The following is an 18,689-nucleotide window of genomic DNA, read 5'->3' on the forward strand; positions in this document are numbered from 1 at the left end:
TTTCAGGCTTGCCATCCCCAGCCCCAATTCCTTTTTCACTCAGTCGTCTAAGTGACATTTAAAATACGAATAAACTTATGCCTCTCCCCTCCTTAAAACTCTCCAAAGGTTTCTTTTGACCGAAGTCCAAACTCCATAGAATGGCCACTGACTAATGTTGTGACTACATCTCACACCACTCACTACCTCATTCACTACTTTCCAGCTGCAGTTATCTCTTTCCAGTACCTCCGTGATACAAAACTCTTTCATGCCTCAGGACCTTTGCACTGGCTCTTCCCTCTGCCTGGAATGCTCTCTCCCTGGCCCATAGGTGCTCACTAAATGTTAACTGAACAAACGAGAATAGTAGATTGCCTCTCCTACATGAATAAGTAACATGCAAAAGAATCATGTCATGAATAACTTATTTAGCTATTTGTATTTATGACATTTAAATCATGTGGGCTTGATATAATTAGGCTGTGGGTTTTTGAAGCATGTTTCTGTGTTTACATGGCTGGAGGAGGGAGGAGTGGGAGGAAACACTACTTAGCATGTGGTAATTACAAATCATTAATCCTGAGAGGTAGATGTCGATATCCCTGGTTTTCAGAACTTGGGTGGTTCAGAGAGGTTAGGTGACCGGCTAAGGATGATCGGGTAGCAAGTAGTGGATTGAGAATTTATATATGGTCCCACTCCAGCGCCTGTGTATTCCCCAGACCCTGGTGCCTTTGAGTAGATGCAACTGAGGAGGTCCGAGGGTGAGAAAAAGGAGAGACACCTGGAAACACTAGCTTTTTTGTTTACCTGGACAGCGTCACAGGCTGCTGTGAATTAGAGAGACTAGTATCATAGTTATGTCCAGTTCCACCTTGGTTGTCAAATGTGGCCTGAACGAACTGAATTAGCCCCCAGCTTAGAAACCCAGTGTCTGTCCACACAAATAAGGTGGAGCATATAGTTTGGGGTGGCGATTCATGAGCCACCATCTGCTAAAACGTCACACTCTGAGTGGGACTTAACATGGTTATGGGTTCCTTTGAATGTGTGTGTGTTTTTTCCTTCACCATATGTGCTTAAAGGCGCCAAAAAGGAAACAGCTTAATCCAGGAATGTGAAAAAGAATGGTGACATTCCGTGGTGTGTCAGTGAAATGAGAAACTTATCAGGCACCGTCTATTTTGGGGGTTTGCGGTATTTTCTGGTTCCTGGCTTCTAGTTAGTGACAAAATGACGCGATGAATTACCACGTGCGTGGGGCAGAAGGAGCACTCCGGTAGGTGCTACTTCTAAAATTTACTTTTGGCTTTGCCCTGGACTAAATTGACACATATACAGAAAATATCCTGTTTCCTCCAACCCCTAACGGAGATGTCATCTATTCCACTGGGCTTAACTGTATTCTTCCTTTTGGAAATTGATCTCTCTGTACTAGGTTTCCCTGCTGAATTCCGTCTGCACCTCTGTGAAAGCACTCAGCTCAGGCATCCCTTTTTATAGCCTCCTGCATGTCTGTCTTTGTCCTCCACTAACCTAAAACTCCCTGAGGACACAGGCCATGTGTTTTTTCATCTTTGCATAATCCAGTGGGACCCAGCACAATAACTTACACTGGAGGTGCTCAATAAATGTTGTTGAATCAAAATAAACTTGCTATAGGGGATTGGTTTAGAATGATGACATTAACATAAGATACCTCATTTATTTGCTGAAATGACATATTGTAGATCAAAAATTTAATTGACCCTATCCTCACATTAAATGCTAGACAAATGTCTGATATTACCAAGAATAAACCCCTACTCTTTATGAGAGCCAGTGTGTGGTTTTGGTTAAACTGCATAGTATAAATTCTGTGAAATCTAAATGTTTGAAATGAGGGAAGATACTGCTTTTGATCTCAGCACTGGGGCAAAGGAGAGAAAACATTTTAGAATATTCATGGTTAGCATGGTTAGCTTAGCATGGGTATGTCAATAAATTATTGCCGTAACTCTGTGATAATTGGAGACCTCTGGGTGTGTGTGTGTGTACCTTTTTGTAAGAAAATATTTATTCAAGAACTTTCCAACCGTATAGGGAAATACGATGAATGTCATAAAGCACCTAGATATTATAATAAGTGTGCTGGAAGAGGCAAAAGTGTTTTGTTTTCTAAATATTTAAACATGGCCAACACATCAGTTGGGATGTTTAAATGCTATGGGAATACTGACAGTAACAAAGAAGGACTCTAGAGTAACATAGAGGAGAATTCTCTCTAATCTGGAAAGGAGACTTGGATGCTGAAGGATGCCATCAACAAAATAACATTTGAGGAAGATGCATTTGGCAAGTGTCCAGGATAACTTCTGGAAGAACTGCACGTGAATTTGGTTGTCCTGGAATCATGCGGGCGGAGGAAGAAGCTGGAATCATAATCCAGATGTGAAGTGACAGAGGTGTAGTGATAGGAAGCGAGAGAAATGTAGGGGAAAGATTGGCTGCAAAGACATTTCAGAGGAAGAATCCCCACCACTCTGTGAATGTGACAGATAATTCCAAATATTGAGTCTGAGTGACTTAAATGACTTGTCAGCAGCAGCAGCAGCAGAGAGAGAGAAGTGAGGTGGGGCAGTTGGACCATAGGGAAATACAAGACTTTACCTTCAGACATACTGAATTCTACAGTACAGTGGGACCCCCAGGAGTAAATTCTTCCACTCTCTCCCCTGTCATTATAGGACACTTATTCTCCAAGGGAGATACTGGGGATATCAGAACTGGAGATGGCAAAGAGAAACTTAAGACAAGTGAAGAACAAACTAAGTTTGAAAACATCATCGAGGGCACAGCATCGCCACAGCTAAGACATGCCTCCGCGTTCTGGTAGGATATTGGCTCTCCCATCACCCTGACTCCCCGCCAAGTTAAAAGCCCTCCTGCATCAACTGCATTCTGGCTCAGACGTCTGCTTCTACTCGTCTGCAGGTATTTAGCTCAGGTCAGGGATTAGACTATGTCAGCTTTATGATTTAAAAATGTAGGAAACAAAATTCTTCTTTTACAGTTGCCCCCCAATATGGAAGCCTCCAAGTCTGTCAGGTAGACACATAAATCCAAGATCTATATGCTGATGATAACGACAGTATCTCCCATGGAATCCTTTTGGTAAAGTTTAACTCATCCTTTGAGAACTAACTCAAAAATTACTGTCTCTAAGTAGCCTTCCTGACTCCCCCCAGGCAGTTAGTCTTTTCATTGTCCGTGTCCCCACACACTTTGTTCTTATTTCTCCTAGAGTGCACAGAAAAATCTGCGTGTCTGTCTCATGCCACGAGACTGGGAGCATTCTGAAGATGGGATCCACTTATTCATCTTTGCGTTTCCCACTCCGCTAACAGAGTGGGGTTAGTGGATGCTATTTCATTGTTGGAAATATCCAAAAGAGAAATTTTTAAGAACATGGATGGAGCAGTACGCAGTTGCTGTAGCAAAACCTGCTTACACATATCATATGTCACATCCCTGCTGATGCCGTTAATGCTGCACCAGCAGAGGCAGTGCTCTCATTACATGCTGCTGGCCCATATTTGTAATGTGTGACATTTTTTATGAAATCCTGTCAAGGGTAATCCATCATATAGTAACCATTGGATTATATGCTGAGACTGGTCTTAAACATAGACATAAATGAACTTCAAGTATAATGCTATTTCCTGAGGAGTCTGATCAAAGGGTTCCAGCTAGGAAAATGAAGCAGAGCCTTATGTTCTTTTATGTTAAACAGAAGTGCCTGAAAAAGAGGTTTCCTTCTGTCTACTCCAGGTGGGGACATGGTTGGTTATTGTGTGAAGATAATCAGGTGACTCTGAAATGTGGCAGAATGTTTATTTCAGTGTTTGAAAAGGGGATGAAGAATTGCTAAGGGTTTGCCCACCCTTGGGACTTTCAAGGTTTGTAATAACTTTATCTCAAGAGGCATTTTTTAAAAATAAAAGGACACATGACAACTTGAACGAATTGCAGATGTCAACTGTGGGCTCACAGTTAAATATATTCTGTCTGTGTATCCATAAAGATCTAGGATTTTACACATATTATAGAGCATAAATAAAAAAAGGCTTCTAAGTCTCACCATTTTTGTGCAAATCCAGATAAGACTCCTTTGATGAGCTTAGCGTTTCCTGTTAAGGAAAAGATTATAGGTGAGAGGGACACTAAAATTATAATTCTTTGTCTTCCTTAATTAGACTGGAGCTCACCATAGATCTTGCTGAAGCTGTGAGAAAATCCAAGCAATAATTCACATTGTCAGGTCAGCAGAAGTGGGCACAGGAGTCCAACATGACTGAAAGATTTGCTTAAGTGATCTATCTGTGAACTGAACCGCTCAGAAGAGGTCCACAATCTTCATGGGAAATATACCCTCTGAAAATGCTCAGAGTACAAACAGCAATGACAATAAATCCCAGCAAGATTCTTATACCACCTTTACAGATGTCATTTCAGGGGAAATATATGTCATATTAATACCAACTGATGTGGGGCACTAATTAATAAGTCCCATTAAATTGTGGAGTAATGACATTTAGCATCTAATGAATGCCTCATAATCTTTTGATCATTAATATTTCATAGCATAAGAACACAAGACTTGGCATCCCTGGGCCCATGCAGCCCAGTTTTCTGTCTGTGACTTGGCCCCAAGGGCATTAAGAGGCACAAGGGTATTATTGCTCCTCTGTTGTAAGACTCCACAACATAAGCGATTAACTCTTTCAGGACCCTGGGTACTAACGTTTCCTCATTTTAGGAAATGTGAATCTGCCAGCCATTCTCAGAATTGACATCTGTGACTGCAAGGTGCCCTGGAAAACAGAAGCAAGCTGAGATGTTGACTGATGTGTAGCACTGCTTCGTTGTTGGCCCTCCCAGCCCATGCGAGAAACTTGCACAGGAGAAAAAATTCATTCCTTTGATTCATTACCAAGAGCTTTCTTTATTCAAAGGCAATAATCACCTCACAGAGCAGGTGCCATTGCAAGGGCTTATTGATCCTACGCGCTTCTAGAAATTCCAGGAGGCCGTCACTCGGGCGGGAGATGGAGGTGGTCATCCAAAAAGAAGCCCATTTCCAAATGAGCAGGCTGAAGTGAAGTGACAGAAAATCTCTGGTCATGGGTCTGTCGCTCCAGTGACACTCAGAGCCTTTTCTTTCAGAAGAAGGGGCTGGAGCGGAGCGAGCGCTGAGAGGTGTCCGTGGGCAAGTGACAGGGAAAGGGAGGACGGCAGGGAGACAGCTGCCAAGGGGCTGTCAGGCTGCAGCCTTCAGGAGAAAGGGTCCTCAGCTCCGGATCGAGATTCCAAAGAGTTAAACATCACCACGCAGCCCGACCTGGAGGGGATTTGCCTCTGGGTACCAAACGGGACACTGATCAAAATCAACTCGGACAAGTGACGAGACTGAGTCCTATGCTGGCGGATGTCTTCTCAGGTCGTTGGAGGGGAGAGGACGGCAAGCAGTGAGCTTGGGGGTAGAGGAGAGAAGCGTCGCGTCCCGGGCAGGGAGAGAAAGGACGAGGAGCGGGGAAATAGAGGGACAAAACGCGTGGAGGAAAGAGAGAGAGGAAGAGTTGAAGAAAAGTAAGGGTAAAGTAGGGACGGGGTTAAGGGGAGAGAGGAGAGGGGAGGAAAGTGAGGGCGGCGAAAGGGAAGGGGTCGCCGGAGAGCTGGGCGGTCCCGGAGATCGGGAAGTGGGGAGGAGGCGAGGGGGTAAGGCAGGGCAGGGGGCGTGCAGAGCCCGGCGAGGGGGTTGGGGGCGGGGGCGGGGGCGGGAAAGTGCGAGCGGCGACGGGAGGCGCGGGGCGGCGGGCCGGGGAGGGGGCGGGCGCGCGGTCGGAAGGGAGCCGAGGAGGGAGCGCGCCGGGCCGGGAGCCGAGGGCGGGCGGGAGGTGGGGGGCAGGTTGGGGAGCGCGGTAGGGAGCGCCGAGCCTAGTCGAGGCCAAGTGCATTGTGTCTGGCGGCGGCGCGCGAGCCCACCGGCGGCCGCGGCGGGGCGGGCAGCCATGGAGCCGCGGGCGCTGGTCACGGCGCTCAGCCTCGGCCTCAGCCTCTGCTCCCTGGGGCTGCTGGTCACGGCCATCTTCACCGACCACTGGTACGAGACCGACCCCCGGCGCCACAAGGAGAGCTGCGAGCGCAGCCGCGCGGGCGCAGACCCCCCGGACCAGAAGAACCGCCTGATGCCGCTGTCGCACCTGCCGCTGCGGGACTCGCCCCCGCTGGGGCGCCGGCTGCTCCCGGGCGGCCCCGGGCGCGCCGACCCCGAGTCCTGGCGCTCTCTGCTGGGGTTCGGCGGGCTGGACGCCGAGTGCGGCCGGCCCCTCTTCGCCACCTACTCGGGCCTCTGGAGGAAGTGCTACTTCCTGGGCATCGACCGGGACATCGACACCCTCATCCTGAAAGGTGAGCGGCGGGCGCGCCCTGCGCCCTGGCGCCCGCGCGGGGAGCGTAGCCTGAGGCTCCCCGGGGGCGCGCGGGTCCCCGCCGCGGCCCCCGCGCATTCTTTCATCTTCCCCGCCGCCTCCTTTCTTCATCCCTCTCCCTTAATTTCCCCTTGGCCTTCCTTCTTCCCTCTCGCTCTTTTTCCTTTCCCCGACTCTGTTTTTTCCTCGTCATCCTGCTCTTTTCTCCCTTCTTCCCTGAAGTCTCTGCTTGAGCCCCTCTGCCTCTATCTCCTTTCCCCCTCTCTTTCCCTCACCTCCCGTCCTTCGCTGTCTTTGTACACCTGCCTGACTTGGAATGCATGTGTGGATATTCTGGACGCTGCTCCACAGGAGGGTAACAATCAAAAAACCCCGACCTTTCCCAGCCTTCCCTCAAGGTGTGCTTTCCTTTTAGAAATACCTTTGGAAGAAAAGTGGTGCAGACCTCCCAAGAGGAGGAAAAGGATTTTTCCTTGTATAGTACTGATGTTGGGAGCAGACAGAACTGATATAGTCGTGCCAGCCTGGCAGACTAATGGGCAACTAAGGAGGCCGCAGAAACCTTCCTCCAAACCCACGAAGTGCAGGGTTCCTTTGGGTTAGACCTCAGATAACATTAATGCATTGGTGGAGGCAGCTGATCGCAGTTAGGACATCTAGTTTTTTTTCACCCTTCCTAATGACTGGGCACACAGCATCCTCAGTGTTTAGTCACACCAGGGCAAGAAGAGCGGAAAACCCGACGAAGTCTTTTAAAGTAGAGCTTTCGGTATTTTCGCATGGAGTCACTCTACAAAATCACTCTCTTACATTTGAGATACCTTGTAATCTTGTTTTTGTTGTTGTTTGGTTATTTCACACTGAACTGTAGAGCATCAGTTTGCCCTTTTGAAATCTATACAACACCTGACTCCCATGCGTGTAATCAAATCCTTTGAATAAATATTTATGTATGTGTGTATATACAGATATGTAATTCATGTAAAAATATTCAAAGTGACAATCCTATTGCTGAAGCTTCCTTCTGACTTTCAGAGCTTCACCCTTAATATAAATTCTTTTTCTCTGAGTTGAAAAAAAAACCACCTTCTTTCCCTTGGAGTCATTATTGAAATAGAAAGGAGTAAGTCTAAAATCAGTACATTTTAACATTTAGTAACCATTCAGGAAAGCAAAGAAAGAGATTTGTGTTGAATTCTAGTTTGGAATGGAATTACATAGAAAGGAGAGGGTTAATAACATGTTGGCTTTTAGAGTCTTGTCAGTTGGCATATTCTTCATTTCTCAAGCAGTGTCAACTTCCTCCTTCCTGTGGCTAGCTCAGCCGGGGACTGCCATCTGAAATCTGTCTGTGTGTGGAAGGACTCCAGCGCTTTTGGGGGGGGGGGAATCAGACATAGTAGCCTTCCTTTGGGAAGTGCACTTAATTCTTTCCTCTCCTAACTCGCATCCAAATCTGATTTCTCCTCAGGAAGATGCTGCATAATTAATTCTGATAGTAGCATTGTACATGAACAAACTGTAAAAGCTGAATGTGGAGGCTCTGTTATGGAATGCTCATTTAGGAAAGGCAATTTTGAAAGCTAAGCAGTGTAGTCTGTCTTTGGAAGTGACAGAGCTGCATTTCCTTACACTCTTCCTGTGCCTAGAGTATTTGATTGCATGTAAATTGGATCTAAAGTCATGCCTGGAACAGCAGAGTAGAATTCCTTCAAACCAGCGGCAGGAGAGGGAGCCCACGAGACAGTTGCTCATTCCCCGCCTCCGCACCTGCCCTGGCTAGCTGAGATGCCCGGCCCCCCTGGGGCAGTCCAGAATGAAGTAATCCTAGAGGCTGAAGGAAGTTTGGAGGTGATCAAATCCAACCGCCCACCCGCTGCTCAAACTCCCTTCTTCTGTAAGTCTTTCTGACAAATGGTTATCCATCCTAACACTTCCATGAGACAGAGCTGTGTACTAGTTAAAAGAATTCTGTTTTTCTAGTCATAAGTCTCAGATTTGTACTATTGATGGTGTTTAGCTCTTCCTTCGTGTAGAACGCTAAAGGGTTCTAGGCTGTAACTGGAAGACGTGGGTTCCTTTGCTGGCTCTGCCGCTAAATCGCAGTGTTTCCTCCACGTGCCCTGTAGTTTTCTTGCCCGTAGTAGGAAGGCTCACGACTCTTTAAAGGATTTTCTGATTCTAAAGTGTGTCACTTTTGTACTAATAACAATGTTAAGTTAGTTTTCTGGGAGGTCAATGAGCTGACATTATTAAGACGTGAGGAGTTTGGAGAAAATGACGGATATTTGGTACATTGTAAGATCATAATTTGTTGTCTGGGAGATGCCAGAGTGCCTCAAGTCTTTTCAACATTGCTACTGATCTACTTTGGGCTACTTATATAACTCCTGTGGATCTCAGTTTCATCATCTGTGAAATGAACAGCTTTAAAAATCTACGATTCTAAGAATAATTTGAACAGATGATTTTTGACGCCCGTGTTAGGTAAACATTATTACCTTTGTTTTGGCATCTGACATTAGTGGCTGTGGTATGAATGTCTTAAATGAGCCCTGTATAGCTAGAAACTGACATCACATCTAATTTAAACATGTGGACAACTGGGGCCCCACGTTTCATTCTGTCTTCTCTGAATTACATTATGAGTCCAAACATTTAGAAATCTTAATGATAGGAAATGAAGACAAGCAGACTCAGATGGAAGAGTCGGGAGCAGTGGAAAGGGCCACAAGGAATGCCTGGCGTATTTAGTGAGCTTTTGAGAGAAAAAGAGGTCAGCCTTTCTTCATGTGGACTTAGAGGGCAAAGCCGGATGGTGGGTAAAAGTTGCAGAGGGAAAAAGGTAGAGTTGATGTTATGGAAGACTTTCTCACAATTGTTACTGGAGGCCAGGCAAGTATTTCTGAGCGATTAGAGGAGAAAGAAACATACAATGTGAACAATGAGAAATTGGTTTAGAAATGCAGTGTATAGGCTCTGTTGTGTTAATCTACTTGAGAGAAATCACATGAGCCTGAAAGCAGTGATCATTGGGACATTTATTTGGGAAAATCATCAAACTCTGTCACCCTTTCTTTGTGATTCTAGTTTACTTCTAGGCTGGAGTGACCCCAGAAGGTCTAGATTGGACCTCCAACCAACCTTCAATAAAAATGGAGGTACAGTTATTGATAAACCCAGTAAGAACCAAGACTAGAACTCCCTGCTATTCTACCAGGCTGACAAAGGACCCTTCACCAGCACAGTTTAAATACAGTGGTTTTTCTAGCAGCAAGTCCCCTTACTAGCACGGTATTGTCCAATCCACATTTCACTGTCTTGCCCACTGGAATAACATGGGACCTTACAAATGCTTTAGAGGTAGTCCCACACTGTATTTCCATAGTTTACTATCCAATGCCATAAATGCCCATTGAAAGCCTGCTGTGTGCACGGTAGTGTTAGGAAGATTTCAGCTACACAGGGGAGGCGGGGTTCTTTTGTATTTGAGTTGATCAGTTGCCTAAGTTGTTTTTCCCTATAGGCCCTTCTTGCAGCTATCTTTTGATGCTCAGGAAGCTTTGCTGGTCTAAGTAAAGACTGTCTCTGATCAGTATGCAAATGAAGTCATCCTCCGCCCAGCAAGAGGAGGGCTAGAACAGTTGAAGGAGCCTTGTGGGAGGAACTTGAGAGAACTGATTTAAAGAACAGGGCCTCAGGCCCCACTGTGCCACTGGGACTGTGATGTTAGAAAGAAGCCTTTAGGCCTAAAACTCACAAAGAGCCCGTAAGGTAGATGGGGATGGCATGGATTATATATGGAGCCCAGGGATTGAGAGGAGTGACCTAAAGATAGGTTCTTTATTCCCTTGTTCATCTAATTTATTAACTCAATGAACATACATATTGAGTGTCAGGTATTGTGCTAGGTGTAGACGATATGAGTGAACAAAATGGATAAAAAAGCCTGCCCTGATAGAGTCGACATCAAATGGTGGAGTTATTTTCTAGTGGGTTACACAGTAACTACTCTTAGTAGGCTATGGGAGGACCCCTTTGGGAACGCTGCTAGCACTGGTGGGTAAATGACAGGAAATACAGTGCAAAGTGCTGGAGAGCTGTACCCTTTGGGGGACACCTGGCCATTTCGGTTCCAAGGGCAATTCTTATGTTTAAACTCTGGGATGAACAGTAAAATAGGAGGACAGATGGAAAGAGACTCAGTTGGAAACATTATATAATGCTTCTTTCAGTTACTGAAAACACTGACTTTAATAAATAAACATTGATGAGTCTTGTGAATACATTATGTGGAACTTTGGAGAAATTAATTTTGAATAGAAATTAGTCATCAAAATGATATTGAAAGTGCCAACTGTTCTAACTGGACTTCACTTTAATTAAAACAAATTTAATTAAAAATTTTCATTAAAAACAACTGGCATTACTTTTCAAATATATATACCTTGTTTACATAAACCAAATCTTAATATGATATATTGCCTGCAAGATACAAAAGGGAAATGAATGTTGTAGTGTTTTGTTTTTATGAAGTGAAAAGTGAGAGAATTTCAGAAATGTGAAGATTAAAATTCTGTGGGTGTAATGTTAACTTGTATAAATCATTTGGGATTGAATTCTTGAAACTTGAAATAGAACATGTCCTTGTGGTTTCAGAGCATTTTTCCTTTAATGAGATAAACAGAGATCTCAAAGACAGTAGGACATAAATACTTTGTCATTTTGCTCTCTGCAAGAAAAAGAAAGTAGGAGAATTGGTTGGAATTCATTGGGTCTCTTCTTCAGTCTGCTAATGATTTATCTGTTTCCCCTGTTGGCTTATTTTCCATGAAATTAATAGTCTGTGTAGGACCCACCAAGTTCTACCTGACACAGAAGAAATAGATTGATGATTTTCTTCAGCTTGTTTGTAGACCGAAGTATCATTTGTGTTAGAATAATTATCTCCCAAGAGCAGATGTATCTGGGAAATCTGAGAGACTAGTACTCTTTCTCCTTCCTGACCCATTTGTTCACATACTGTTCGCGGACCTTCTCTTGAACCAGAAGATGCTGCTGGCATAGGGGTTCCTCAGTTTTGGGGGTTCCAGGGGTATCATTAAGACTTCCTTTTCCTTTCTGTAATTCTCAAGGCAAGTAGGTCTCCAAAATTGTTTTAAGCATCACTCTTTGTCATTGATCTTTACTCATTTTAAACCTAGGTGCATGGACTGTACTAACATACACATCATAGAACACAGATGAAAGCAAACTTCGAAGGGATGTGGTAATAAATAGAAATAGAAGTTCAACTGTTTTCACCCTACCCATGTTCCAGAGAACTGCTTGTGTGCCCACCGGCATGTACACATTCCGTTGGAAGACTCCTTTTCCCATTGCCCATCAGCAAAGTCGAGTTTCTCATCTGGGCAGAAGAAGGAGCATTTTTCCCATCGTGGCTGAACTCTACGATGGGACTCCCAGTCCACCACTGTATCACACATACTCATCTCATACATAGGAGAGAAGAAGATGCATTTTATTTCTGTATCATCCCTAACAGTAGGCACAGTGTTACCTGTGCCTTTTTGATTAAACAACTGCGAGCTCATACTACACAAATCTTCATGACTAGATTTGTAGTTTTGTCCCACAGTGTCTTGAGGCTGAACAGACCCAAGTGTGATAACCGATGTTTCAACACAGCCTCTTGCTAACACTCCTGAAGGTTATCTTGCAGAGAAATTAAATTCTTACTCGCCATCCTGCTATCCAAAAAAGACACCTGATCCCATCCTTTCCATCCACCCAGGGAAGTCGTCTCTTAAAAGTGATTTAGAAATGCTAAAAGTGGATGGTGCTTTAAGCGGTTTGTCATCAGAATTGCCAGAATCAATGACATTTCTATTTGCCATGTCTTATAGATAACATTTAGCAACGGCCTTGGGGGGGAAAAAGAAGATTTTTTGGCTGTGTCATAGAAATTCACATCACTTATCCCCCCATCACTGCGATTTCTTCCTTAGCTCCTGATTTTTTTTCCTTCAGAGCTCAAAAAGAGCCCTCAGACCCCATCAGGCAGACTGCTCGTAATTGCAAGTGTTCTTGATTGTCACAGAAGATAGGCTTTTGTTGGTGGAGCGTCTGGAAGTTTCATTTCATTGAGGGAGGAAAGGAGACACCCAGTGCCAGTGCTAAGTGTGAGACCGTGAGTGGTAACATTGAAGGACTCTAGGCAGGTCACAGGGTTTTCCCAACAGTTACCAAGAGTGAACTCTCCTTCCATCTTCTAGTGCATCTGCAGGGCAGTCTACCCCGGATTACTGATCCGTGACCTCTGCCAAGCAAGCCATGACCTCGCGTTGGCTGTCTCCTTATTCCTAGAGGCCACCTTTCCTGTGTGCACCTTATCTTTCAGAGAGGTTCCGCTGTTCCTTCTTTGATACTCAATTGTGTGACCACCTGAAGCCCATTTCCTTGTATTATTTGCTGGCTGGAACAATAAAAATAATCAAATATGCTCACCCCCTTCACTTCCCTCCCCCTTGCAACTGGTGAAATGAAAGGAAGAAGCTGAAAACAACCAAACTGGAACTTTGGCAGATAATACAGATAGCAAATATATCTCCTTTGGAATAAAGCATTAGCTCAATAGATTGGGGCAATTCAGATAAGATCATTTTAACCCTGTAGACTTGCTTGAGGTTTAACAAATTAGTCTCTTCTCCAATTGATATTTTTTTTTTTAAAACCTCACACCATTGCTATTGCTGAAAGCTTTACACAACTGGTGGTAATGATTTTTATCAAAATAAAGGCATTTGTCAATAGAAAATGGACTTTATCTTCAAAACCTGGTAAAATGTATGACAGTTTATTTGGGTTTTGTTTGTTTGTTTGTTTGTTTGTTTTGCTTTCTTGCAGCATTTCCCTGTGGTTAAAAGTGATTGCAGTGATTAATCTGTTTTATTGCAAGTTTTAACTAAAAGCATGTGACTGAACTTTTTGGAGCATGAGAGAGTCTGCCTGGGCCGTCATGAAGCTGACAGCCTTTGTTTGCTTCAGAGTAACGGGAAACTGCAGGCTGTTCTCCATCTTTCTTGTAACTCAGCCAGATAAGCTGATTGCAGACCAAACAATAATGTCATGGGGACACCCATCAGGGAACGCATTAGCAAGTGAAAAGGGGGAACAATACAAACCATATTTCAGTTTCTGGTATCTTGACTTACTGGGGACACACTGAATTATTTTCTATAACTTGCTGGATGTCCCTCATTGTTCAGATGTCTAAGTATTTTGTTCATAGGTAAAAATCAATCAACTCATTCCTCCTCTAGGGATCAAAAGAATGTCATGTGTTCCTTTTGGCTTTTCCAGGTTATTTGATACCACACAGGCAGACAGGGAAGCGATTCCAGAAATATCAGTGGGAAATTCTTAATATATAGATAATTCCAGAAGGTTTAATTGTCCCTTTACAATAGGTCGCTCAACTGTAAATCAACACCCATGAGTCCAACTGCCACTCCAGTAAGCACTGACTTGCATACTTAGGGTCTGTAACAGGCAAGGTTGGGAGAGTTGGGGTGGGGATAGAGGTGGGAGGCTATCTGTGAATTGGATCTCTTTTGCATCCATTTTGAGACGTTTTAATTTGGTGTAGGGGATGTGAGCATTTGCTTCACTCAGAAATCAGTCAGGATGGGGAGGGTATAGCTCAGTGGTGGAGTGCGTGCTTAGTATGCACAAGGTCCTGGGTTCAATCCCTGGTACCATCATTAAAAAAATTAATTAAAACCTAATTACCTCCCCCCAAAATAAATTTAAAATGTGAAGTTATAAAAAAAAATCACTCAGCAATGTTACTGGGTGTTGAAAAGAAATGCTTTTTGAAAATGAGGCTGCTTAGTGAAGAAGACGGGTGCTATGTCCTCCTCGTCCTGTGAGGTTATGCTTTCTCTAACTACACCCAGAGTAGTGAGGAAGAACATCTGAGGACGTGGCTGATGGGTAATTTGAGTTTGAATTAGCATTCTTATGTTCTCACAATTTTGAAAACTACTTCTAGTAATGCTTCGAGTTGTTGTAGCATTTTAAGCCTGTGCATCCTGTTAAATGGTATTCAAGGAAGTTACCCTGAAAAACAAGAGAGCTGATCACCTGTCAAGTGACTGAAGAATTGTGGAACTGATCATGAGAGTGACAGTTTGACATAGTGGAAAGTAAACTGTAGAGGGGAAGAAACCAAATATATAATGGCCGTTGGGAATCACCGAGTCTGCACCAATGGAAGCTTAGCGTATGTTGTATGCCACCGGTACTTAATCATTTATTCCAGGTGATTTAATCCTCAGCATCTAACATATTTTGGGGAAACTTTGTGTTCAGAAAATGGAAGTATTGGTTGAAGGAAACTAAAACTAACAGATACTACAAAAATAAAGAGGCTGAACTTGAGTGGCAGGAAGAGTGACAGTGACTGCTAACATGGACATTTCTGAAAAATACTGTCTTTTTGTTCAGATGTTTAAAACAAACAAAACAAAAAAGGCACAAGGAAACCGTTTACTATTCAGCAGTGAAAGATAAAATCCAGCCGAAAGATATCCGCTGAAGAAACATCAAAGTCATGTGTTTTTTTCCCTTTTTTCTCAAGGGTTACCTTTTTCTTTCTGAAAGAAACTCAAATTGGTTGGAGGAAAATGGGTAAGCACATGTAGAATCAAAGATTAATGGAGTTGAAAGGAGCTTTGAGCCATGATCCTCACCCAGTTTTTTTCACTGTGATGCGGTGATAAGGTGATTTTCACGTGTGCTACACGTGCCTGTCAATTACATCATAACTCCCTCCGTTTCTCTCTGAAAGTGTATTTTCAGAATATCTGCGAAGGAAGGGATGTTGTCATCAGCGTAATCTCAAATCAGTTTTAATTTATGAAACAGAGTCTGTCATTTGGACAGGGGAGGTGCTTTGATCTTGTGTCAGAAGAGGCTTAGAGACTGCAGTCTGATTGGCCGTGGAAGTGGGGGCTTTATCCAGATTGTCTAATTTTTAGGGGTGAGGCTTGTACAGGGAGCTGATGGTTACTGTGAGCATGGCTACTTAAGTCTCTCAAAGTCATCCCTAGGCACCACCACTGATTATGGAAATTGGGAGCTGTATTAAAATAACTCATTACCTGTTAGTCTGCTGAACCAGTCCCAACACACCTAATTTGAGAAAGTTTAAAAAAAATGACGGGAGAAATCATAAAAGGTCACAGTTTGGTGTGTCCTCCAAAAGTGACTGAGTTATTGAAATAAATATGTCTGAGAGCCCCTGAGAGGCATTAAACAGAGCAATTCACCCTTCAGTAAACCACACGTAAGATGATTCTGCTGCTGTATTTGATTATGCCGTGGGGGAAATTGAGTGCTTCTTACTAACATGCCCTAGATTTTCATTTTGGAAGTTTGTGGCAGGGGTCTTCTTCAGAGCGTGTTTTTATTTCTGAATTATCACACAGTTCTTGTTTGAGCACTTTCCCAGTTCTGTTTGTAGGCTAACATGGCAGACCTGGGTTTTTTTCCCTCCTGGCCAAGTATTCTCACATGTAAGTAGCTTTCTGGAGTTGTTTTTATTCCTGAAAAGGTCAGGTACAGAAGCATTTCTGATTAGGTAGGAAACATTATAATTTGGGTTGTGAGTCTAGTTTTTCAAAATGCAATGAATAAAATGCTTGATAAACATTTACCCGCTCACATAGGTGGGTTTAACAGCTAAGGATCTTTTAGTGCCAAATAACAGAAAACCTAAATAAAAATGGCTTACCCTGTAAAATAAATGTATTCCCTCTCATAACAAGAAGTCTAGAGTAGCCTGTGCCTAGGCTGATTAATTAAAGATTGACTTCTCTTGGGCTTTAGTTGTTCCAACATGGGTGATTTGGCCTTCAGGTTTGTCTCTTGCTGGTCACCAGCTGGGCTGTCAGCCACTTCCTCACACAGGAATAGTACAAAGGCTAAAGCAGGAGAGAGGCCGTGCACCTTTTTGGTAAACCATTCTTACAATGAATGTAATTTCCCAGAAGTCTCTCTGCAGACTTCCCATGGGTCTCATTGGCCAGAATTATGTCACATGACCATTCTTAAACCAACCCCTGGCAAGTAGAATGCGATTACGATGATTCCCTTAGGCCAATCAAGCTCCCCCCTTATGGAGGCTAAGGGTTCACTCTCCCCAGGAAGCACTTGCCTGCCTGACCCCTGAACAAAATCTGGCTATTTTTAGCTAAGGAAGTGAGGATGTTGTGTACACAGCCATAGTGTCCACCACAGCAGGGAGGTCCAAATGGCAGTCCCATTCTATCTGGGATCATTCCATGGGTAGAATCTGGCTGAGAGGAGAACCTGATTTCTAGCCCGTTCTTCAAGATTTAGCACATCCTCTCTCCACATCCTGCCTTGATGGGAATAGGGGAGGAAAAACATCTTTTTCCCTCTAGATTCCTGAGTTCTCAGGTTGGGTCCCTATAAATGGACTGACAAAAGACAGATTAACAAGAGAAAAATACACAGAAGTCACTCACATGTGCATCATGCATATAGAGCCCTCAGAGTTGGGTAACTCAAAGGGGTGGATAGAACTTGGGATTTTGTGGCATCTTTTTTTTTTTTTTAATTGAAGTATAGTCAGTTATAATGTGTCAGTTTCTGGTGTACAGCATAGTGTCCCAGTCATGCATATATATACATATTTGTTTTTACTTTCTTTTTCATTAAAGATTGTTATAAGATATTGAATATAGTTCCCTGTGCTATACAGAAGAAATTTGTTTTTTATCTTATATGGCATCTTAATGAAAGAACAATAAAGTTTTAGAGAACTGACAAGACAAAGGAAAAGGACTGAGTTTCTAGGGCGGACAAATTGTGGGAAGGCAAATATAAGGAGAAACTAATGGTGGATAAGGGCTAGTATGAGCAAGGATTGCTATGTGGATTCTTCTCGTACCATCTCTGGACTGATAAGGGTCTAGAGTTATCTCCAGTAGTAAGTTTCTGTCCTTCCTGGTAGAGAGAAGGAGGGGGCATCTTTACAAATTTAGATCCAAATAACAGAAATTATTTTAGGCAAAATAGGGGAAGGGCAGGGAGATTTCCTTGTATCTGCTTCTCAGTTGCCTTCAGCTCAATATAATTCTCATGCCAAAGTGGCATATTCTTCTGTTCTTCATGGGCATTTGGAAGCACCCTGAAAGCCCTGTGCTTTGCTTTTTGAAGTGCTGTTTGTGACTCTTTAATCTCTAGTAACCCAGAGACTGCATGGTTATTTTTGAGGAGGCTTATTCATAATTGCACTTAAAAAGATGGAATGCAAAATGTTTAAAATTGTGCATTTGTGGGGATATCGATGTACTCTTAAGATCTGATAGTGCAGTTGCTGTCAGTTTAGCACACATTGGACTTGATGAGGTCAGTGTTACAAACCTGGAAGGCCACCTGAGGAAGCGGTGGTTTAGCAACATATGAGTCTGTGTTTGGAGTGGGATGGAGGGTGCGTGTATTAAGATGAAGCCCAGGCACTTTGGCGGGAATGTTCAAGTCAAACCACTCCAGGGCACTTCACCTTTCCTGATGGACTTGCTGTGCTCCTCCTGGACCTCTAATTTGAAACTGAGAGGCCTATTTATTAAAGCCCGATGCCTCTTTAGAGCAGGAGTTACAAAGCAAGAAAACAATCTGAACTGTGGCAGATGGGCTGAGTTAGCAGGATTTGAGCACAGAAGTCTCAGAAGATGGTGTAGAGCCACAAGGTATGTGGGAGGACATATATTTGGTCCACCAGATTGCCTGCCAATTTGTAGGTTCAAAAAGAAAAAAAGCAAGTGAGGAGGCAGGAAAGAAAGGAAAGCAGGAAGGAGCAAATGAGCAACTATTTGGTGACTCTTTGGGGAACTAACTCTATGGGATCTTGTTTCTTTCAATATCTATTAGGTACATTTCTCTTTCTAAAATACAACCTTCATCACGTCTTTCCTTTGATTAAAAATCACTGACTGATGGATTCCCCCCAAGTTAAAAATAGATTTACCAAATGATCCAGCAATTCCACTCCTAGGAATAGACCAAAACAGGGACTCCAGCAAAAACTTACATGGGAATGTTTGTAGCAGCACTATTCACAGTAGCCAAAAGGTAGATACAACCTAGATGAGCTGGTGAACGGATCAACAAAATGTGTTGTATTTATATAGTGGAACATTATTCAGC

The 18,689-nt window shown here is 43.5% G+C and overlaps 1 protein-coding gene across 2 annotated transcripts in view; it reads left to right on the forward strand.

Annotated features, from left to right (window-relative positions):
• Positions 1 to 5,878: 5,878 nt before the first annotated feature.
• Positions 5,879 to 18,689, forward strand: part of TMEM178A (transmembrane protein 178A) — a 49,246-nt gene continuing 36,435 nt past the window's right edge. The window contains exon 1 of one of the 2 annotated variants that reach the window (XM_032497390.1): positions 5,879 to 6,432. In XM_032497390.1, coding sequence (XP_032353281.1) covers positions 6,033 to 6,432 — 400 coding nt within the window. In that variant the 5' untranslated portion in view covers positions 5,879 to 6,032. Of the gene's footprint in view, positions 6,433 to 8,217; positions 8,350 to 18,689 lie in introns of those variants that run through there. The other variant, XM_032497391.1, reaches the window with a different exon arrangement.

This window comes from Camelus ferus, chromosome 15, assembly GCF_009834535.1.
Source record: "Camelus ferus isolate YT-003-E chromosome 15, BCGSAC_Cfer_1.0, whole genome shotgun sequence".
NCBI classification, from domain to species: domain Eukaryota; kingdom Metazoa; phylum Chordata; class Mammalia; order Artiodactyla; family Camelidae; genus Camelus; species Camelus ferus.